Source organism: Nyctereutes procyonoides, unplaced genomic scaffold, assembly GCF_905146905.1.
Source record: "Nyctereutes procyonoides isolate TBG_1078 unplaced genomic scaffold, NYPRO_anot_genome, whole genome shotgun sequence".
Classification (NCBI taxonomy): domain Eukaryota; kingdom Metazoa; phylum Chordata; class Mammalia; order Carnivora; family Canidae; genus Nyctereutes; species Nyctereutes procyonoides.
In genome coordinates this window covers 33336280-33357958 of record NW_026575140.1, presented here as the reverse complement: position 1 = coordinate 33357958, position 21679 = coordinate 33336280, and the positions used below count along the sequence as shown (strand labels likewise).

At 57.1% G+C, this 21679-nt stretch overlaps 2 protein-coding genes and 1 pseudogene across 8 annotated transcripts; 1 reads left to right on the top strand and 2 right to left on the bottom strand.

Moving 5' to 3' along the window:
- Window positions 1-27: 27 nt before the first annotated feature.
- NOC2L (NOC2 like nucleolar associated transcriptional repressor) lies at window positions 28-13964 on the bottom strand. Of its 3 annotated transcripts, none has more exons than XM_055306638.1 (19): window positions 13912-13964; window positions 13609-13761; window positions 11480-11654; window positions 11268-11390; window positions 10458-10578; window positions 10281-10371; window positions 9392-9470; window positions 9153-9263; window positions 8639-8752; window positions 7689-7877; window positions 7280-7419; window positions 6318-6429; window positions 4576-4689; window positions 4113-4214; window positions 2715-2858; window positions 2500-2613; window positions 1462-1597; window positions 972-1088; window positions 28-666 (listed from the first exon to the last, which is right to left on the bottom strand). In XM_055306638.1, exons 1-19 carry the CDS (start codon window positions 13935-13937, stop codon window positions 560-562), a joined length of 2268 nt encoding a protein of 755 aa, XP_055162613.1. In that variant the 5' UTR covers window positions 13938-13964; the 3' UTR covers window positions 28-559. The 3 variants fall into 3 exon arrangements, with proteins under 3 accessions (XP_055162613.1, XP_055162614.1, XP_055162615.1); XM_055306639.1 differs by having other exon boundaries at window positions 10458-10575; window positions 13912-13937; XM_055306640.1 differs by lacking the exon at window positions 9153-9263 and having other exon boundaries at window positions 13912-13937.
- On the bottom strand, window positions 12704-13359 carry LOC129497641 (40S ribosomal protein S29-like; annotated as a pseudogene).
- A 1605-nt stretch (window positions 13965-15569) lies between the features above and the next one.
- KLHL17 (kelch like family member 17) lies at window positions 15570-21609 on the top strand. Of its 5 annotated transcripts, XM_055306647.1 has the most exons (12): window positions 15573-15963; window positions 16757-17016; window positions 17104-17225; window positions 17358-17579; window positions 17991-18107; window positions 18301-18514; window positions 18820-18964; window positions 19049-19216; window positions 19644-19732; window positions 19841-19914; window positions 20119-20300; window positions 20693-21609. In XM_055306647.1, the coding sequence occupies exons 1-12, from the start codon at window positions 15854-15856 to the stop codon at window positions 20919-20921; spliced, it is 1932 nt and encodes a 643-aa protein (XP_055162622.1). In that variant the 5' UTR covers window positions 15573-15853; the 3' UTR covers window positions 20922-21609. The 5 variants fall into 5 exon arrangements, 4 of the variants coding, with proteins under 4 accessions (XP_055162624.1, XP_055162623.1, XP_055162621.1 ...); XM_055306646.1 differs by having other exon boundaries at window positions 15572-15963; window positions 17104-17579; XM_055306648.1 differs by lacking the exon at window positions 19049-19216 and having other exon boundaries at window positions 15571-15963; window positions 17104-17579.
- Window positions 21610-21679: the final 70 nt, after the last annotated feature.

Below are 21679 nucleotides of genomic sequence, written 5' to 3'. Positions count from 1 at the left end.
CAAGAACACAAGTTTTTAAACAGAAAATATGACTTAAGAGGAAAAATTTCTAGAACTTTCTGGGGGTGGCAGTAGAGCCAGGTACAGAGAGCTGGGGGACTCTGCATCCTGGGTACCTGCAGACAAAAACCAAAGAATGACAAAGGAAGCAGAGGAGGTATGTCAGGCCACCCTGGCCTTGGCCTTGCCTATTAGCTCTGTCTTGGGACTGGGACTGCTCTTCTCCAGGGTTTCAGCAGCCTGCCATTGGGTGAGAGGTTAGGGCAGGGTCCCACTCCAGCTTCTCGCAACTGTGGGGTGCAGTGGTAGACATTCTACAGTGCTGGTTTCTATCCCCATAGCCACCCCTCCAGGGATCTGCACAGGGTTCAGTACTTTCTGGTCTTTCATGTTGTAAGAATAGAGCCCCATCCACCATCTACTGCCCTTACCCCATGGCATGCGTCCTGCCTGACCTCTGGGCCAGCCAAGAAGCCACATTCCCCCCCCCCCCCCCCGACTGCCTGATGAGGTAGGAACACTGCACAGCAGTTCCCACAGGTCCCCAGGCTGGCACCCCTCAGTCCTCCTCAGACAGCTGGAGATCCTGCAACTCATCCTCTGGTCCCTGGGCCAGCCGCCACAGCTCCTGGTCGTCCAGGCCCACCTCTGTGTCTGGGCTTCCATCTGCAGGAAAAAACCGAGGCTACATAAATTCTGCTTTATCGGGAAGAAGCCAGCCTTGGAGATTACTCATCACTAATTAATCACAGCCCTAATTAATTTATTGGTGCTGCTGTTACTGGCTGCCAGAGTGAGTGGGAACAGAGCAGCTGGCCTGGTATCCCCAAGGAGGGGTGTGGGCCCAGCTTAGAGCCATATACCCACCCAATGGCCCTGCCTATCTGCTCACCTAAGCCCATGACAGCCTTGGGCTCATGAAAAGATTCAAAGGGCCACAGCACCACTCCTCACCTCCAGGGAACACTTACCTTTTGAATTGCTGACTTCTTGGCTGCTACAGCTGCCATCTTCTTCATCTTCCTCATCTTCTTCCTCTTCCTCCTCCTCTTCTACCCTCTGCCAAGCTCCTGGGGACCCAGGCTTCCCTGGGGACCAAGGAAAAAGAGCCCATGGGAGTAGGCCCACCAGCTAATGCATACTGGGTGCAGCTAATGTGGGAGGGTGGGGCAAGCTCACAACCCCACACCCACCCATCTTCTCCTCAGGCCACCTTTGGGCAGGTGGAGAGGATTCACAAGTTCCCAGCAAGGAGTGGGAGCAAGGGAACAAGGTCTGGGGACACATGTCCTAATTCCAGGAGGCCCTCACCCCAAGACAAGCAGAATTGGTGGGAGGAGGGGCATAGCAAAAGTGAGCAGTGAGGTGGGAGCCAGCACCCGCTCTCCTGGTTCCAGGAGGTGTGCAAGGAAGCCTTCTAAGTCCGCCTTCCCCTTACCCAGAAAGAGCTCAGGACCCTACCTCTCTCTGAGAAGTCCACAGTACTATCTTCCTCATCACTGTGCAGATCAAAGAGGTCTTTAAATTCCACTCTGTCTTCATTCTTATGGTCTCCCACCTTCCGCCGCTTTATCACTGGCAAGTTCAAATCTTCCAGCTGGAAGGACCCAGAACCAGAGCAGGAGATGAGGGTGGTCAAGGTGGCTCTGAGAGCCTACGCTAGCCCAGTCCCCAACTTGCCCTGTCTTAGCCCTAGGCCTGACCTCCATCTCAAGGCTTAGCCCACAGCCACAGCTAGGCCATATCATGTATTGTACAGCAAGAACCCTGACCACAGCTACGGTCTTCCTCTCCCTCACATTCCCAAAGACCAGCTCTATCCAAACCCACTGTCCCATTCCCTCGTTCCCTTTAAGCCTTGCCTCCCAACCGGTCCTCCACTTTTTATAGCCAACTCTTGGTCAGCATCACCAGGTAGGACTCGTGGACAGCTGTCCTGCTAGGCAGGTGAGGAGGCCCCAGCCACACACTGGCTGGAGAACAGCTGCAATCCCTCCCTTTTCTGGCTCCCAGAAATAGCAGACATCAGCACAAGGACACAGTCACAGGCATGCTACTCAGCATGAAGCTGTCCCCTCAAGTCACACTGTCCCACACTCACAGGCCAGGCCCAGACTTAGAGGCATAGCCCCTCCTACGCCTCCTTGCCCACCCTCCTGTTGTCCACGGGCTGGCCTGGGTAACAGGGTCAGTCCAGCCACTCACACCCCCCAAGTCCCCAGCCAGTCCAGCCTCCAGTGACCTCCTGCTGAAGGTCCTGAGAGAAGCCCCCCGATTACTCTGCTTGGCACAACATCTGTCCCTTCAGAGCAGCCACAGGACAGGCTGCAGCTGGGAACAGGCCCCAACCATCAGCTGACCTCATCCCTGGGACTGTCCCCTCCCACAAGCCTCCTTCCCCAGTCTGGTCTTAAAGATACAGCCAGGGAGCTAGATCTTGATCTTCAAACAAACTGGTGGTGATGCCCACCCCCCAGCAAACATTCCCTGTGGACATACCCGCTCTTTGCCACTGATCTCCAGCTGGATCTCTCGCTCCCTCAGCTTCCGCCACTGGCTGTAGTATTTGGTGAGAGGGGTCCCCTCCTCTCGGGTCTGCTTTTCCCAGGTATCCTGTGGGGAGATGATCAGGATCATGTCCCATCCTGCACAAACCCAGCTCTGTGCTGACTAGTGCCCTCAGGCAATGCCGCCTTCCCCAGCTCCCAACTCACCACTGCGTGCAGGTCAGCCACACTGAAGGAGGCCCCCTGGCGGCGGCTGCAGATGTACTCCGCATTTTCCTGCACCTTCTCCAGCAGCTGGCGCAGCTGCCGGCAGTAGTTGGCCACCTTGCACTCCCGGAGGAAGGATTTCAGCTGCAGAAGGGAGGGAGGGCTCAGTCAAGGTCCAGATGCAGGGATGCTCTGCACCATCTGCCAGGGTCACGCAGGACCCCAAGGAGATAATGGAGAAGCAGGAAACATGGGTTCGTGTGTCTCACGGCCCTAGTGCACATGTCCTGGCACACTAGCCAGGAGTGCTAGTGCACACACCTGGGGAGTGAGGCCCAAGTGCACACACCAGAATGTGAGAGGCAGGGGCCACATGACCTCTGTTGCCTGGGCCTGTGAGAGCTGGAGAGCAGATGGCCCATCCCACAGGCCATGCAGAAGCATGGGTGGCAGCAGTGGGGCAGCATGGGTCTACTCTCCAGGTCAAATCCCACCCTTGGCCTGTCTCTGTAAATAAAGTTGTATTTGTACATGTCCATACTCATTTACTTACGTGTTTCTGTGGGGGTTTTGTATATCAACGGGGAGACCTGAGCAGTTACGAGAAATCAAGTGTCTGTAAAGTCTTGAATACTTATCATTTGACTTTACCAAAACAGTTTGCTGAGCCTTGTTCCAGACTATGATCCCTGGACCTAGAGTCCAGAAATAAAGCCTTGCACTCAGACACACCCATGTCTGGATGGGGCTCTGAACCAGGTGAGCAGCCCCACCCCTACTCACTAAGCAGACCTACAATTGTGGGGGCTGGTTCTGCCCACCAGGGTCAGACAGGGATAGGCTGTGCCACCTGACCCGTCCTATGACAGGCACCTGCCCCTTTAAGATGGGAAACATCTGGTCTAAAAGCAAATGGACACTCCCAGAGAGGCCCAGAAGGGACTTCTGAGAGAAGGGACTCCTACTCCACTCTTGTATCACCTGAAGGAAAGTTGAGACAGGGTCTGTGATGGGGCTGACTGGGGCTTCCACCCAGGGCCACCTGGGAAAGCCTACAGTCAGGAAACCAGTCTGACTTGGCCCCCTCCAGCCCAACTACCCCTAGGGTAGACCTCTTAGCCAGTCTGGTCCCTGGACTATGGCAGACCTGGGGTGGGGCTGGCAAGTCCTAGGGCCCCTGCTGACTTACCTAGGCCAGCCCCACCCCTAAAGATCCACACCCCTATGTTCGTACTTCCCATGTTGAGGCAGTGCCAACATGGAGGCCTCAGGTTAGACTCTGCTTCTGGCCCCTTACGTAAATGGGGAGCTGAGCCCACTAAGACAGCCTAGTCTGCTAACAAAGCAGGCCATCTAGTGATCTGGGTAGGGAAGGGGGAACCAGACAGTGGTACACACCTGCAGCACGGCAGGCAGTGCTAGTTCAGGGAATGCAATGCTGTGGGCCTGGCTGTGCAGGTACTCCAGGATGAGGTCATACAGCTGCTCCACCAGGCCATCCTGAGACAGCAGGGAAGAAAGGGGAATGTCAGGGGAGACGGAAGCTCAGTGACCTTCCAAAGCAGGCCAGTATGTCAGCTCACTCTCCAGGGTGGAAATCAGAGGATGTGACTCCACAGCCTCCCCACAAGCCACACTCACACTGAGTGTGGCTGAGGCCAGGGAACACTGCTTTCTCCACCCCAAGACACCCATGAAGATCCACACAAATTCTGGAGGGCAGTGAGCTCCCTCGTGTCCACACACCTCTAACTGCTGTCACCCCATACACTGACCCTAATGCCCTATGACATCTACCTGTGACCTCTACCCAAGGCATTTCTCCAAGCCACTCCACAGAAGGCCTGGAGGCCGGCCTCACCCGGTATGCCTTCTCCTGCAGATTGACTTTGGACAGCTTCAGGATCACCGTGAAGTTGATGGGCTTGGAGCTCATGCGCCCCGGCCTCCTGTTGAAGTCGACCTGCTGGAAAACCTGTCCCAAGGCCACATCAGCTTGGCCTGCTGTAGCTCATGCCCCACTATACCGCACACTCCACCCATACACTGGTTCCTTAGGGACCCATTTTGGAACCAGGGACAAGCAGCCATATGCAGCGCCAGTCCTGTGGCCCCACAGACTCCCTGCCTTCCAGAGCTCTGGCCTCCAAGGGAATCACTTCATTCCACAGTGGAGTTCTCTGGGATGAAGTGGGACCGATGGGGGCAGGAACAGGAGCACACACACACTGACTCTCTCCTAAAACTAAGCCAAGAAACTTTAAGCATCAGTGTCAGGAGATCATTCCTGTACACACAGCCACTGTCACTACAACATCCTCATCCGTAATTGCATTCCTGAGGTCTGGCGCCAACCCCAGGGCTGCATCCCTGGGAGTAACACACCAACGGACAGGGGGTCTCCAATGAAGCCCTAAAGAGCTTCCACTCCCTCACCCTCAAGAGACCACAAGCTGCATTCATCGACCTCTGCCCTTGGAGAAGCCCACCCTCAGGTCCAAAGGCTGAAGGCTGCCCTGTGGCAGCAGAGTGGGAGCCATACCTGGCCCCTCCTCACCACCCTCTCACAGGGGTGATCCAGGATGTTGTTCTGAGGGGAACAGGTAGCTGATGCTGAAGATACCAGAACCGGGATGAGGTTTCCCAGCTGGGCTCAGCACAACCCCGGACAGAAAGCACTGTAACTGTGGTAACAACAAAGTGTTTTCCTAGGGCGGGTACTGCCCTTTCTCTATTTCTCTAGCCTGACTGCTCTCAACCCCCTTTCCACCCATCCAGGAAGGGAAAGGCAGCAATTCCCTGGAGGCAGAGAGCTTTGCTTCAGCCTCTGTGACTTGTTTTCTCTGGAAAGGAGAGGCCTACATGCCTGGGGGTCAAAAGGACATGCCAAGTAGGGCTGAGGCACACAGAGGCCGGGATCAGTACAGAAGCCGAGTAAAATTAAAAGAAGTAATCAGAATAGGAACCCTCTGGAGACTGCTTTCTCCCCTACCTGGTAAGGAGACACAAAGAACAGCCCTAGCTACACTGAGCCCACCCCTATCCAGCCCATGTGGTGAACAGGGACACTAACATCTCTCTAGGTCGAGAGTGGGCTAGGGCCTAACCCCTAGTGGATTTCTGGGCTTTAGTCCACAACCTTTCCCTACCTGAGCCATATGCACGTGTGGGCATACAAGGACACACTCACATGTGTGTACACGCAGATCAACGCATACACATTGATGTACACAGGAGTGTGCAGGAAAAGAAATACAGCTTTGGAATCATTTCTAGGCTTCTGGCCGAACTCTCCTGCTCACTGTTACAGACCAGAAAGACCCAAGCGTGTTAAAACCAGCACCCTCAGGCCAGCCCTGCAGAGCAGCCTGTTCTCCCTGCCACTCTGGCCTACCAACACACAGCACCAGCTTGGGCAGGTAGCAAGGCACTGCATTCAACAATGTCCTGACAAAACCTGCTCTACAAATGCAAAAAGCAGCATTCTGGAAGGTTACATGCATCTCAGAACAGATGGTCTTCATACAGCAAGAAGTGCCTCCAAGGACAGCACAGAGGCATTGTACCACCCCACCCCACCCCAGATGACAGGCACCCTCTCACCTCCAGTATGAAGGGCAGCACTGGGATGAAGGTGCCAGTGCTCTCCGAGAGCAACGTCAGAGCACGTACACAGTGCATGCGCAGGGGATAGAAGCGGGCAGTGGGGACCAGCCTGGGGGCACGTGGGAAAGCAAAAGTGAGCAGAGGCCTGGGCCTCAGAGACCCCACAAATCAGCTTCACCCTCCTGACCTGGCTGCCCATGACTCAATCCAACCCTTGGGGTTCTAATCTTAGGAAGGGGCCCTCTTGTCAATTTCTCTCAGAGTCAGAGGGACGCCTGCCCTTTCTGATTCCTCTAGACACAACAAAGCAGAACAAAAGGCCCTGACTGAAATTCTAGTCTTAAGGCCCTGCCTCCTCACTATTTCACCGGGATGAGAAAACACCCCAAATGACTTTTCACTTCATTTTAATACAGGAGGATGGCAAAGGGAGATGGTTCATTCATTCAAGGCTTGCTTTCTTCCCTGCCCCTACTTTCAAAGTCCCCCCTTCAGGAGCTCAGGGGCGACCCCTCCCAGCCAACAAAGGCAGCCACCCAACCACAGGCAGGTCCTCCAATCTCTGTCCCCACTGACCACAGCTTAGTAGTCACAACTGAAATGTGGCACATCATACCAGATCTGCTCTGTCCAAGAACCCCATGGTAATAAACCCAAGTTCCTTTCAAATTGCACAGTCTTTCCTACCCAGCATCACCCCAGAATGCATGAGTTTGGGGCATTCTCCCATGCAGAGCACTGGGCCACAGACACCACCACCCCCTGTCCTTCCTCAGGCACTGTCAAATAACAGACCCCCGGGCCCAGGGATTGGCCAGACACTTCTGGGGACTTAGCTCTGCCTGGCCCTCCAGAATGCCTCCCTGCATAGCCCTGACTCTGACACCCACAACTGCCCGTGTAGCCCTGGCCCTGGCCTCCTCTGGCCCTCAGTGCAGCCCTGCCCACCCCTGACTCACTTGATGCAGCCAATTACCACTTGGGAGAGGGGATAGATCAAGGGCTGGAGAGCTTCACTGGGGCAGACAGTGCTGAGAGCGCGGCACCAGAGGTAGAGGCAGTGCACGAATTGCCAGTTGTACACAGACTGGTAGGTCTCCTGGGCACAGAGGGAAGTCCATCTCCAAATCAGCTCAGAGGTCCTGGAGAGGCCCAGCCCTTCCTCACCCACCCTGTGCACAGGGTCCCAGGTAGCAGCAACACTGTGCCCACCTACCCAAACGTCCCCCCCACCCACCCTCAGAGACGTCTCCACCTTCCACCTGTTGCCAAAGCCCCCACCAGCAAGGGCCCTGACCCCACCAGGGTGCTGGGTTGTCTGTCCTAAGAGATGGGAGGCTTCCTTCCCCCACAAGCCCAACCACACACCTTCTTGCATGTGGTCATGGCATTACGCAAATGGATGGCAAGCTGGCGGATATAGAGGAAGGCGTGCTGATAGGCAATGCCGGTGTCCAGGGCAAGCAGCTCGATCAGGGTCCGCTGCATGAAGTTGATGAAGGGCAGGGTGCTGGGGGAGGTGAATTTGCAGTTCCTCACGTATGTGATGTACATTTGCTGCCAGAAAGGTTGCAGTCAGAGCCACCAGAACTCCCAGGGCCATATGTACCCACCACTCAGCTCAAAGCCACCACCAGATGCTTGGGCCTTTCCCTCAGAGCTACTGCAGGAACCACAGTCTGGCCATGGCCGTGTCTGCTGAGACCCCCTCCTCCTATAGCACCTGTTAGGGCCCCCTGCTGCTGCTACTGAGCCTCCACAGGGCCCCCTGCTGCTGCTACTCAGCCTCCACAGGTGTCCACTCACCAATCTCATGTACTAAGTCTGCAGTACAGAGAGGAAAGGTCCTATAGGGAAGGTGAAGTGTCAAGGAAGCTGCAGGATGAATAACTGCAGGAAGAGGCCAGGAAACCACAGAGGACTGGGGATGAGGGTGGTAAAAAAGCTCTAGCTATGTGCCAGGCCTATCTGGGAATTTCTAGAGGAACTCTATGTGGGACAGGCCACCCCAGGCTTGCAGGTAGGCAGCAGGGTCCCCATCCCTCTACACACCTGATGTCCTCAGCCACTGAGGAGAGAGCTGCGCAGAGCAGTCCATGTGCAGCCCCTGGGGGCCAAGAGTTCCCATCCCTGTCACTATTCCCAACTTCTCAGGGAGAAAACTATGATGATGGTGTGGGTCATCCCAGGGCCGTGGTGCCAACAAGGGGTGATGACCACAAAGGCAGCTCCCCAGCCCTCAGGCCAAGACTTTCCACCAGACCCTGATGGACACAGACTCGGAGGCACTGGAGGCAAGAGCCTTGGGCCTGCGTTACCTTGAGGATGGGACTCAGGAAGACCTCCTTCTTGTGCCGGCAGACCCTGACAAGGACCAGGAAGGCCAGTACACGCAATGTCTCTTCACCTGTACTCCACAGGACCACCATCCTCTGCAAAAGGTGTGACATCACTGCCTGCCCCAGCCTTCCCAAGGCTGTCAGAGGCCCCAGTGGTCAAGGCTAGGAGACAGCCCTTCCCAAAGCACCTCAGTAGAGAACCAGTCAGAGCTCAAATAGGGAGTAACAAAAATGTAGAACAGAGCACACTCTTTCCCCACAGCAGTACCACAAAAACATGTTACACACAGATCCAGGAACATATGTTATAAAGAAGAGCATGTCTCACTGCAGTTCTCATCAGAAACATCAGAAAGCTGCCACCTTATGTGACTGGTCTTGCAACCCCAAGAATAGAGAGCTGATAGAGGCAGAGGCCAAGCAAGGGGCAAGGTGGGGATGGGCGCCGATGCCACCTCCACCCTAACACCAACACGGGAAGGAAACTGCACACCTTGAGCAGCATGCGGCACTGCTTCGGAAAAGTCAAGTAGTACAGCACGGAGCTGCTGATGTGCTGGAGCACAGCTGCCGCTACCGTCGCCTCCGTTACGCAGGCCACCAGCTGGGGAAGCAGAAGGGGTCTATGAGGCCCAACACCCAGTCACATCTGGGCAACAAGGAAGGACCGGACCACCAGATGTGGCCAGGCCTTGTGGGACCCAGCAAGCCCCCTCCCCACTGTAACTGCACCTGTATAACTGAGCTCAGGTAAACCCTGATGTCCAGCCGGAGCTTCCCCCACAGTAGGCTGCTGGACGGCTGCAGCACCCTGCAGAGAGACCAAACCCACCCCATCTGAGTGAACCCTGTTCTCCCAGTGCAGCAGTCCCCTTCACACAAAAGCCCATGCCTGGCCAATGCCAGCACCACCTTCCCAAGGTCTGTCAGCTTCCCTGCCCCTTTCAAACAGGGCTACCTCCACCAAGCCATACCCTCCTGATCACTAGTCCAACCCTGGCAGCTTCCACCAGACACAGATCCTCGTGTCCCCAGTTGTGCCACTGCCCCCTGCCTCCCTTACAGGTGGTAACAGCAGGACCCTTCCCTGGTGTCTAGCGCAGTCTGACCTTCTGTGCCCTTATTACCTCCTAGTCATGTGGCTCTATGACCCTCCCAGGCAAATATCCCTCCCATTTACCCATCTGCTGCTCTTCTCTCCCCTCTGAAGACTTTCCATAGCCTCTTCTTCTCAAATTTACCTACTTACAAGCACACACAATCCCCAGAGCAAACAGAAGAAAGTGAACAAAACATTCATTTAAAGAGAGAAAAATAGCAAAGAAAACAGCATCCTGATCTAAAAAAATAGTGGTGCAAAGTAAAGCACACACTCTGGGTCCCAGAAGAATTATGGGTAAGGAATCTACCTTCTCACAAAGCAAAGGAAAAAAAAGACAAAACCACCCAACTGGCCATGAGTGCCCACACTCTCCCAGGAACTCTGCAAAGGGCCTGGCTCCATCTTCAACATCCTTCCGTCCTGGCTGGGTCTAGGGAGGGCCACTATATCACAAAGCCTCTGCCTTCCCTAATGTGGGGGGCCTGACCATGCCCCTCTACCTCCCTTCTTCCCTCTCACCTACTACTGTCCTTGGTGGCTTTTCCAAACAGCAACTTCTGGAGATAGCCAAAGAGATCTCTGATGCAGAAGGTGACCAGGGCGTTGAACACTGCAACAAGGAAACTACAGATGCCATTCACAGGACAAAAGGTAGAACAGAAAGCCACTATCCCACATCCCCTTGCCCCAACTCACCAGCACTGTCCGTGACCTGGAATCTGCTGGCTTCAGCACCTTCCTGGTCTCCTTGGGTGGTGACTACAGCAGCTCGGAATGCCTGCACAACTTCGTGGAACAGCTTTGGAGTGAGGTGCTGCTAAAGGGGTTAAGAGGACCCAGAATGTTGGGGGAGCAACCAGCTATGTCAGACAGAGCAAGAGGCAACCAGAGTTCCAGAAACCTGCTCTACGAGAGAAAAGCATCCCTTGCCCACATTCTGAGACGTGGAGCAGAGGTGGAGGCAGTGTTATGGAGCCACAAGCAAGGAAGAGAAAAAGGAGTCCAGAATCTTCTTGAAAGGGCAGGGAGCCTGGCTCAGGGCCACAGGGGAAAGGCTAAGGGTTCCAGATCTTCATGGTGGCCTGTGACAAGTAGTACCTAGGATTCTCCCTTCTGTCCTTTCTTTTTCCTGCAAAACCAATGCAAAACCCTTCAATGAAGGGCTCTGGCTCCACTGACTAAGACACAGCGACTATGTTCTGCCCACGATGGCACTCAGGTAACAGGGAGCCTGAGAGAGAAACTGAGAGAGAGAGAGAGAGAGAGAGCAAGAAGAGCCCCTAGGATCTCTAAACAAAGGAGAACATGTAATCCTGGAGCCTCTCAGCATAAAGAAAGAACTATGTGAGATTCCCTGGTGCTCAATAGAGTCCAGCACCCGTGCTCAGAGACGGGCTCCTCCCACCTACCTCCTCACGACTGCACAGATCCAAGCGTCTGAAATGAGCCCAGGGCAGATTCCTAAAGTGGGGGGAGTCCAGCTGCCCACCCCATGCCACTTCTCACCTTTGCTGCCTGCTTCCACCTCTCAACCATCGCGAGGGTCACAGGAATAGAATCCCTTTTCTTCCCCTTCAGCCCTCCAGGGACTCCATCCTCATCTGCATCTTCCTCCTCCACACTTGCTTCCTGCACCAGATACAGAGGGCTGGGCTGGAGCAGGATGGAGAGACCCTAAGTGTGCCCTTGCCCCCAACCAACTCTGCCTAGGCCCTCACTTCCAGCGTGTCTGGCAGAGAGTGGAGCTGTTCTTCTTCATCCTCAGTGGTGTCTGAATCACTAAAGTTCAGCAGGCTCTGGTCGTTCTCCTGCAGGAACTTGTAGAACTCAGGGTCTTTGTCCTTCAGCCGCGAGAGCTGGTCCTTATGCTCAGATGCTCGACCTTTCCGCCGGCTGAGAAAGTGAGTGTCGTCAAGTACAACAGACAGGCATAGCTCACAAAGATGGGGGAAGTGGGGTGAGGCTTCCTGTCCTCCACACTTAAGCCTGCCAGGCTCCACAGAGAAGCTACGGGGCTTGATCTGCTTGCTCCACAACTATCAACAACCAAGGCAGGGGGATTTCCAGGGATAAGTTTTCAGCAAATCCCCCACTCTCCTAAACTCCAGACTTATATACTCAACAGTCTCTCTATATACGTTTCAACACCTGTGTCTTTTATTTTATTTTATTTATTTATTTATTTATTTACTTATTTATTTATTTATGAATGATAGTCACACATAGAGAGAGAGAGAGAGGCAGAGACATAGGCAGAGGGAGAAGCAGGCTCCATGCACCGGGAGCCCGACGTGGGATTCGATCCCGGGTCTCCAGGATCGCGCCCTGGGCCAAAGGCAGGCGCTAAACCGCTGCGCCACCCAGGGATCCCAACACCTGTGTTTCAAACCCATCACATCCAACACCAAACTTGTGGTTCTCCCAAACTTGCTCTGCCAGCACCCTGCTCCATCTCAGGTGCTGGTAATCTTGCCTTTCCAGGGACTCAAGGGAAGACAAGCTCTATCTTTCATACCCAGCATGCAAAGTGTCACGAGATCTCATCAGAAAAAAAAAAAAAATCCTTCAAATCCCCTCATGTTTCCTCTTAAACCAGCACCATCTCTCAAGTGTCCCAATTACCATAGTTTCTGTCTCCCTATCTCGGTACTGACCATCTCCAACCTATTCTCAAAACACCCCTTTGTGTTGTGTCATGTGACATCACTTCACAGGTCTAAACCCTGAGATAACTTCCCATTTTACCTGCACGTCTTACAGATGACCTGCGAGATCTGACTCCATCACCATCTCTCCAGGTTCCTCTTCTACTACTCTTCCTCCCACTACTCAGACACACACTTCTGTGCAGACCTGCCCCCACCTCAGGAGCTTGGCCGTTCCTTTTTTTTTTTTTTTTTGCATAATTGGAGTATTTTTATTTTATGTACAATGTTTCGGCATCAAAGTAGGTATCTTGGACATCTGCAGTTAAGGTAGGCATCTTGGATGACCCATTCAAGGAAGTCCACTTAATCCAACTTAATGAAGCCTATATCCTTGGCGTACTGACGGAAACACTGGCGGCACATGTTGAGGCTGTATTTCCGGATCAGACCGTGCCGGTCTGAACAGATGCCAAGAACAAGAGCCCTGGCCAAACTTCCTCGGGTGGCTACAGTAGAGCTGCTGGTGACCCATCTTGCTCTTTCGGATGCAACGAGGCAAAAGCAGCTTGGCCGTTCCTGATCCGTGAAACACCAAAGCTTTCTTCCCCTGTCTGTGTGGCTTCCAAAACCCCTCAAGCTTCTGTTCAGTGAGCATCTCCTCCAAGGGCCGCCTCCACCAAACACAACAGGCGCCCCCAACGTGCTCCCTACTCACCTAACCCCTCGTGTCATTCTTCGCTGTTTGCCACACTTATCTCTTGTAACGTACGATACCTATGATTCACCCAGACTACCTGAGCTCTTCCAAACATTGCTATTCATTAACACATGCTCACCACCTAAAATAAGGTTTGTCGGGCGCCCGGGGAGGCTCAGTTAAGTCTCCGACTCTTGCCTTCGACTCAGGTGGTGCTCTCGGGGTAGATAGAGGGCTCGGCGCTCTCAAGCGGGGAGTCGGCCTGAGAGTCTCTTCCTCTCCCTCCGCGCCACCCCCCCCGCCCCCGCCCCCGCGGTCTCTCAATTTTTAAAAAAAGTAACAAAAAACGCTCGTCCGCGAACAAGACCTCAGCAAACGCTGAAGAGGGAATGAAAAAGCTCCAGGGTCTGGGGGAGGGGGTCGGAGGTCAACATTCATGCGATAGGGTGGGCCAGGAGAAGGGCTTGCTTTACAGACGTGCCACGGGAGCCGCTCCTCTCACCTGGACCAGGGGCTCCCGCCCAGCCCATCCAGGCTCCGGTCGGCTGCACACGCGGCCCGCGTCTCTACTTCTGGGGCTCCTTCGGGCTCCGACTCAGACTCAGAATCAAAGCCCGAAGCCAAGAACTCGTCCACCGTCAGCTCTGCCAGGCGCCTGCAGGTTACAATGCCGGTGTCAGGACTCCCCGCCATCCCGGTTTGCCCCAGCCTTGCTGCCCCAGGAACACGGAGACGCTCAATCGGAGCCTCTTTGGATATAAGCACCCACCGGAAGGCCGAATTGGTCCTCATACCCCCAGCTTACCGCTTTCTACCCCGCGCCGCCGCCATTACTGCCAGCCCGCAGCGTGGGCCCCACTTCCGGACCCAGAATGCTGTGCGTTAGCCGCACTTCCTCCGGGCCGGCCCCGCCCCCGGTCCCGCCCCACCGCGCCCCACTGGTGGCTCTAAGTTTCTCCAATCGTGGCTCGGGCGGCATCCAGGCGGGAGGGCACATTCACAACCCTGTGCCCTGGGCTCCCAGAATGGCAGGCCGGACGCGGGCTAACTGCGCAGGCCTAGTGCAGTCCCGGCTCCCGCACACATCAATGAGTGCCGAGCTGTAGATCTCGAATATCGGGCAGGACTGCATAGGATGGAATCCTGACCTGCTGCTCACAAATCTGTGTCCTTCCCGGTAAGAGGCGGGAAGATGAGGCCCAGGACCTGGGCACCCTCTCCTTGCCCACAGCCTCCCCAGAGCTCCAAAGCACGTGCCTGTGAGGGGGTCAGTGCATTGACAACCGACAAGGTGCATCCAGGTGAAAACATTTGACAGGACTTCTATGCAAAGAGCTCTTACAAATCAATAAGAAAGAGCCAATAAGGGGAGCCCCCGTGGTCCAGCGGTTTAGCACCGCCTTCGGCCAGGGGTGTGATCCTGGAGACCTGGGATCGTTTCCCACGTCCGGGTCCCTGCATGGAGCCTGCTTCTCCCTCTGCCTGTGTCTCTGCCTCTCCGTGTGTGTGTGTGTGTCTGTCATGAATAAACACATAAAATCTTAAAAGAAAGAAAGAAAGAAAGAGCCAACAACCCAGCAGGAAAAGCAGTCTAGTAGAATAGGCAATGCCATAGGTGGGCAGTGTGCCAAAAGAGAGAGAGAGAGAGAGAGACTCTGATGGCCAGGCCGGTCTCATGTGAATGGAATGAGGAGAGTCATTTCTACTTCACTGGACAGTCCACACCAAGGGGTGGGGGTGGGAGGGAGGGCAGTGAACAGATCACAGAGCTGTTATTTATTGTTTTGGGTTTTTTTTAAAGATTTTATTTGTTTATTCATGAGAGACACAGCGAGGGAGAAGCAGGCTCCACGCAGGAAGCCCGACGTGGGACTGGATCCCGGGTCTCCAGGATCAGGCCCTGGGCCACCCGGGCTGTCCCTAGAGCTGTTATTGAAGCCCATTTGGCCAAACCTTCCTGAAAGTACTGCTCCTGATAGAGTCCATGGAGTCCTCTGCTGGCAATTTGCCCAAGCCCACAGCGTGGGGCTGGGCAGGAACTGCTACTTTTCCTTTGCCCAGTCTGTGGGAAGGACGGGTTCCAAGGCCCAGAGGCTGGAAGGTTGTGTTGCTAGGAGAAAGGAGGCAGGAAAGCCAGCTGATGCACTCCTTCCCTGCCCCCACCACCTAAGGGCAAGGGTTGGTGGGTCTGGACCCCCTGACCCCACAGCCGTCCTGGGAGCAGGCGCAGCTCCTGGCAGGTCCCCCAGGCTACCTCCACCCACGCCACTCTGTCCCCCGCAGACTGTGTCCAGTTCAAGGCCTGGTACTTGCAGGGGTCGGTGGAGCGAACCAGTAAAGGCCAGATGGGCCGAGTGGTCCGCCTGGGGTCACAAAAGGCAAGCAGGATGTGGGCCAGGGCTGCCTCGGGTCCCCGGGGCAGCAGGGCCTTCCAAGCTGCGGGCCCAGGGTGCTTACGAGGGCAGGGCTTCTTCTTAAATGAATTGGCGGGGATGGACGGTCCCGGGGTCTTCCTGGAGGAGACGGCCGGGGTGCCCGGTCATTATTGACTGGGGGAGGTTCAGTCCTCGAAGACTCGCGGAGCGCGGGCGGCGGGGCGGGCGGCGCCGAGAAACAGCGGCTGCGGGCAGGCGGCGGGAGCGAGGGACGCGGAGCCGGCCGCCACCGCCTAGCAGCCCTCCAGCAGTCCGTGCGTCCGTTCGCCAGTGCGTTCTCCGCGGGTCGCGGCGGGTCCGGCAGCCGAGCCCATGCAGCCGCGCAGCGAGCGCCCGGCGGGCAGGACGCAAAGCCCGGAGCACGGCAGCCCGGGCCCCGGGCCGGAGGCGCCGCCGCCACCGCCGCCGCCGCAGCCGCCAGCGTGAGTGGGCCGAGGGGCTGGGGGGCCGGAAGCCAGAGCAGGGGCCGAGTGGGTCCGGGAAGGACACCGGGAGGGGGTGCACCGAGCCTGGCTGGCTGCCCGGAGGAGGCAGCCTCGGCCGCCCCGCGGAGGGTACGACTACCCCTGTGTATTGCGCGCACGGTGGCGTGGGACCGGGCGTCCAGAGGTGGCCGCTTCCCGGAGCCTCTGTCCTCTCCCGCCGCCCTTGAATTCCGGCCGCGCCGCTTAGACTTAGGCAGCTCGCCTGCAGGATGGGGGCAAGCCGCTCCAGAGGGTCAAGTGAGGTCAGGCCTGCTGGGGGGCACAGGGGTCTCAGAGCTGTCCTACACCTGGCACGCGTCCTTCGCGCCCAGCCCGTGCTGAGGACACTGACTCTGTTGGGTAACGGGAAGGGTGACCAGTGACAGATGGACAAGAGTCACAGGCACAGAAGTCCCGTTCTTATGGGGGCACCTGGGCAGAGGGGTGTGTGGTGCCAGGAGAGGTCCTGGCAGAGGAAGCTGGATGTGTTCAGCCTTGGCATCAGGTGTGTGACTGGACCCCATGCAAGGAGCAGGGGTGGAGCGGTTTTGCTGGACTCCAAGGAAGGCTCCCTTGTATGAGGGACAAGAGTTAGGGGGAGGGGGTGGCGGTTGGTCCTTGATGGAACCCAGGTATGGGCTGCGGGAGAGAGGGGTGGCCTTCTAAGGTGCTCCAGCCCTGCCTTAGGTGTTAGGGGTGGGTGAGCAGCTCCCTGCAGAGCGCACCCTGACCTGGCACTGCCCGTCCGCAGCCCGGAGGCAGAGCGTGCACGTCCTCGGCAGGCCCGGCCCACAGCCCCAATGGAGGGTGCAATGCAGCTGCTGAGCCGTGAGGGCCACACTGTGTCCCACAATTCCAAACGGCACTACCATGATGCCTTCGTGGCCATGAGCCGCATGCGGCAGCGTGGCCTCCTGTGTGACATCGTCCTGCACGTGGCAGCCAAGGAGATCCGAGCACACAAGGTGGTGCTGGCTTCTTGCAGCCCCTACTTCCACGCCATGTTCACAAGCAAGTACCGCCACATCCAGTCTGGGCACACGGGGGGCTCCGCCGATCTCCTAGGGCAGGGACCGGCCTGACCTGCTGTCCCCACAGATGAGATGAGTGAAAGCCGCCAGACGCATGTGACTCTGCACGACATCGACCCTCAGGCCTTGGACCAGCTGGTGCAGTTTGCGTACACTGCTGAGATTGTGGTGGGCGAAGGAAACGTGCAGGTGAGGCTGCCTCATTGCACATCGCACACCTTTGCCCAGCCCAGCACCTCAGCTCCCAGTGTCCCCTCGATTCTTCACGTCCCGTTTCCCTGTCCCTGCTCCTGTGGCGCTCTCTCTCCTCTCACCCCACAGACTCTGCTCCCAGCGGCCAGTCTCCTGCAGCTGAATGGTGTCCGTGACGCCTGCTGCAAGTTCCTGCTGAGTCAGCTCGACCCCTCCAACTGTCTGGGCATCCGGGGCTTTGCTGACACGCACTCATGCAGCGACCTGCTCAAGGCAGCACACAGGTATGTGCTGCAGCACTTCGTGGATGTGGCCAAGACTGAGGAATTCATGCTGTTGCCACTAAAGCAGGTAACATGCCAGCTGGGGCATGGCCTTCACCCTGGACCCCAGACCCAGCCCTTGAACTCCTTTCATTTTAACTCTAAAGACCTGGCCATTTGCCCCCCAACCCTTATTTCTAGCCTCATTACACATCCCCTGCCCTCCCCAACCCCCACACCCCTGCCTCATCCCCTTTTCCTGACTTACCTAAGCCCTCAGCTTTTGACTTTGATCCTATCCTGACCACATCCCTGCCTACAATCTCCAGTCCCTGGTTCTACATCCCCAAGAACTGAATCTGTAGCTCCTGACCCCACTTGGCCCCTTCTCATAGGAACACTGGGCTCCCCATTGGACTCTCCCTCCTGGGCACCTTCAGGGCTCCATGGGCCCCCAAGAGCCTCCCCAGATCTCAGATCTGAGGGTCCCCACCCCCAGGTGCTGGAACTGGTCTCTAGCGACAGCCTGAACGTGCCTTCAGAGGAAGATGTCTACCGTGCCGTCCTGAGCTGGGTCAAACATGACGTGGATGCTCGGAGGCAGCATGTCCCGAGGGTGAGGCTAGTACCTAGGGAGGCCTGCTGTGCTTAGGAGGGGATACACAGTAGCTGAGGGGTGCACCTGGGCTCAGTCCAGAGACCCCCTCCCAGGAGTGATGCAGACACGTGTTTCAAGAAGGGTCCAGGGTGTCTGAGGGGGATCGCCTCACTGGAGCCTGCTGCCTGACCATGGCACCCCTGCACCCCAGCTGATGAAGTGTGTGCGCCTGCCCCTGCTGAGCCGGGACTTCCTGCTGGGCCACGTGGATGCGGAGAGCCTGGTGAGGCACCATCCTGACTGCAAGGACCTGCTTATTGAGGCCCTCAAGTTCCACCTGCTACCAGAGCAGAGGGGCGTTCTGGGCACCAGCCGTACACGGCCCCGGCGCTGTGAGGGAGCTGGCCCAGTGCTCTTTGCTGTGGGTATGTTCACCTGTTATGTTGTCTCATGTCTGGGCCCCCCAACATGGCCTCCCTCTCCCCTCCCATCCCTGGCCTGAGCCACACCTGAGGCTACATCACACTTTGCTGGTCATACTCTGTACCCACGCCACACCTGTTCCTCTGTTGGCCCATGGAGGACCCCGTGTGGTGTGACCCACTAACCAGACCCCATTTCTGCCCACCCTTGGAGCCTATAATCACTCTTGACCTTAAGCTGTGCTAGAGACCCACAGCCATTGCCTCTCTGGGTCCTTTGTCCTGCCCCGTCACCTCCCTGTTCCTAGGTGGTGGGAGCCTATTCGCCATCCATGGGGACTGTGAAGCCTACGACACACGCACTGACCGCTGGCACGTGGTGGCCTCCATGTCCACACGCCGGGCCCGAGTGGGTGTGGCAGCAGTTGGGAACCGGCTGTATGCTGTGGGTGGGTAAGTGTGGAGGCTGGTTTTGGGTCAGGGGCTTAGCATGTGCCCACTGGACCAGTCCTGACCGGCAGCGGACCCCTCCCCTAGTTACGATGGGACTTCAGACCTGGCCACCGTAGAGTCGTACGACCCTGTGACCAACACCTGGCAGCCCGAGGTGTCCATGGGCACGAGGCGCAGCTGCCTGGGTGTGGCTGCCCTGCACGGGCTCCTGTATGCAGCTGGTGGCTACGATGGGGCCTCCTGCCTCAACAGGTAGTGGCCGGGGTCAGGGCCGGGTGGCCTCTTGGGGTTGGTTCGGCTGCAGGTGTGGCTACATCAGGACTGCAGAGATCATGCCTGAGGGGAGTGAAGAGGGATCCCACCTGACTCAAGTCACCAGGGCGCCCTGGGCTTCTTCATGTGCACCAGCCCAGCTGCCCCTTCATTTCCTCTCAAGGTCTTTCCACCAGCCCAGGGGCTGGGGACCATGTGGACACTTGCCCAGGATCATGCAGGCAGCCAGCTAGTGGCCTGTGTCTCCACCCAGAGGGTCTGCTTCTTGCTCCAGTGGGATTCTGGGGTCAGTCTCTGTGACTGCCCAGCTCGGGATTTTAATCATTCCATGGGGGAGGGCAGGTCCTGGGACCAGGGCAGCCTTTCTGCCACTGCTCAAGGTCAGCAGCAGGCCTGGTATCCACAGTGCTGAGCGCTACGACCCTCTGACGGGAACATGGACATCCATCGCTGCCATGAGCACCCGGAGGCGATATGTACGTGTGGCCATGCTTGGTAGGTGACAGGCCTGCTTTGTGTAATGTCTACCCTACTCCCACCTGCCCCCACCCTGGGGGACCCTGCATGTAGCCGGCATACCACGGGCATGTTGACTCTCCACAGATGGGAACCTATATGCTGTGGGTGGTTATGACAGCTCATCACACCTGGCAACTGTGGAGAAGTATGAGCCCCAGGTATGAAACACCCCAATCACATGAATTTCCCTTCCTAAGAGCTGCTTGAGGTCATCACCCTAGTCACCCACACTACCCAGAGGATCAGCCCTGTACGTCCCACCCCTGTCCCACAGATAGCCTATTCTGGAGTAGGGATCTTCCCCGCAGAGGAGGAGGGAGGTTGCTGATGGGTCTGCCCCCAGCTTATCCCCTTCACTGCAGGTAAACGCATGGACCCCCGTGGCCTCCATGTTGAGCCGACGAAGCTCAGCAGGGGTGGCGGTGCTGGAGGGGGCCCTCTACGTGGCCGGCGGCAATGATGGCACCAGCTGCCTCAATTCTGTGGAAAGATACAGCCCTAAGGCCGGTGCCTGGGAGAGCGTGGCACCCATGAACATCCGAAGGTGCGCCCCTGTCACTACCACCCACCAAGGACTGAAATAAAGGTCTTAAGGCCTCAGGCCTGGCTTGCGTGGTTTGCCCTTGCTTCGCATCCTCACCGCCCGCATCCGCACCGCCTGCCGCAGGTCTCCACCCAGCCCCTGGAGCTCTTCTTGTAGTCTCCGCCCCCAGAGCTCACTCCCCCGCCCCGCCCTCCCCAGGAGGCTCCGCCCAAGGCCCCCATGGCTCGCCCCCACCCCGGAGGCTTTTCTTAGAGTCCCGCCCCCACCGCTCGCCCCGCCTCGCCCCCAGGAGGCTCCTCCCACAGCACCACCCCTATGGCTCACTCCCCCCTCCTGCCCCAGGAGGCTCCTTCCGCGGCCCTGACCCCACGGCTCACCTCCTCCACCCCCAGGAGTACACACGACTTGGTGGCCATGGACGGCTGGCTGTATGCCGTGGGAGGCAACGACGGCAGCTCTAGCCTCAACTCCATCGAGAAGTACAACCCAAGGACCAACAAGTGGGTGGCCGCGTCCTGCATGTTCACGCGGCGCAGCAGCGTGGGCGTGGCCGTGCTCGAGCTGCTCAACTTCCCACCGCCCTCCTCGCCCACGCTGTCCGTGTCGTCCACCAGCCTCTGACCCGCGGCGCGGACTGCACTGAGGCCCGGCCCCCCGGCCTCCCACATGCCTTAAGCCCCACAGGGCGGGCCCCAGCGCCTTGTGTGTCGGGGGCAGGATGCTCGGCCCCCCCACCAGGAAAGTCTTGCCCTGTCTGTCCTTGTCTCTCTGCGTCGAGGCTGTCCATGTCTGTGTTCGTTTCTCAGTGTTTGTTTACGTGTGTGCCATTTATTTACTTACTGGTTTATTTATTTATTATTTATTGGTCGATGAGCAGTGCAGCACCTACTAGTTTACATGTTTCCCCTTGAAGTGTCCTGTGTCTCTGGGACCAAGCTGCCTTTCCAGGTGTCCTCCTGTCCCCCTGGGGGCATCAAGAAGCAATGGGTTTGGACACTTGAATCTCGCATGGGTCAGGGGTGAACTCCAACTCTGTAGACCTGGAGGGACTGAGGGGACAGGTGCAGAGCAGCAGGCCAGGGTTAGTGGGGTGGGGGTTTTCTGAGCAGGTGCAGACCCTTCTAGCCTGGGCTTAGCATAGCACCCCTACCTTGCCCAGCCAGGCACGCTCCCAAGAAGGGCATGAAGCAAGCTTCCTTCTTGTGGGCATGGTGTCTCTTCTGGATCCTGCACTGAGCTGAGCACAAGCGTGCCACAGATCCCATACAGCAATATGAGCCAACTTGAACAATAAACATGTTTCTTGGGCTCTGTGGGCTTGAGGCTGAGTGTACATCTCCACCCTTTGGGGTCTTGTCTGCGGTGACCAGGAGGGCCTG

Coding starts and splice junctions, on each gene's coding strand:
- NOC2L (XM_055306638.1), bottom strand. CDS start 13,937: ATGGCGGCGGCGCGGGGTAGAAAGCG. Junction 13,762..13,911: donor GCGGCGCGGGGTAGAAAGCG/GTAAGCTGGGGG, acceptor TGTAACCTGCAG/GCGCCTGGCAGAGCTGACGG. Junction 9,471..10,280: donor GCCACCAAGGACAGTAGTAG/GTGAGAGGGAAG, acceptor GTCTCTCTGCAG/GGTGCTGCAGCCGTCCAGCA.
- KLHL17 (XM_055306646.1), top strand. CDS start 15,854: ATGCAGCCGCGCAGCGAGCGCCCGGCGGGCAGGACGCAAAGCCCGGAG. Junction 15,964..16,756: donor CCGCCGCCGCAGCCGCCAGC/GTGAGTGGGCCG, acceptor GCCCGTCCGCAG/CCCGGAGGCAGAGCGTGCAC. Junction 20,301..20,692: donor GCACCCATGAACATCCGAAG/GTGCGCCCCTGT, acceptor CTCCACCCCCAG/GAGTACACACGACTTGGTGG.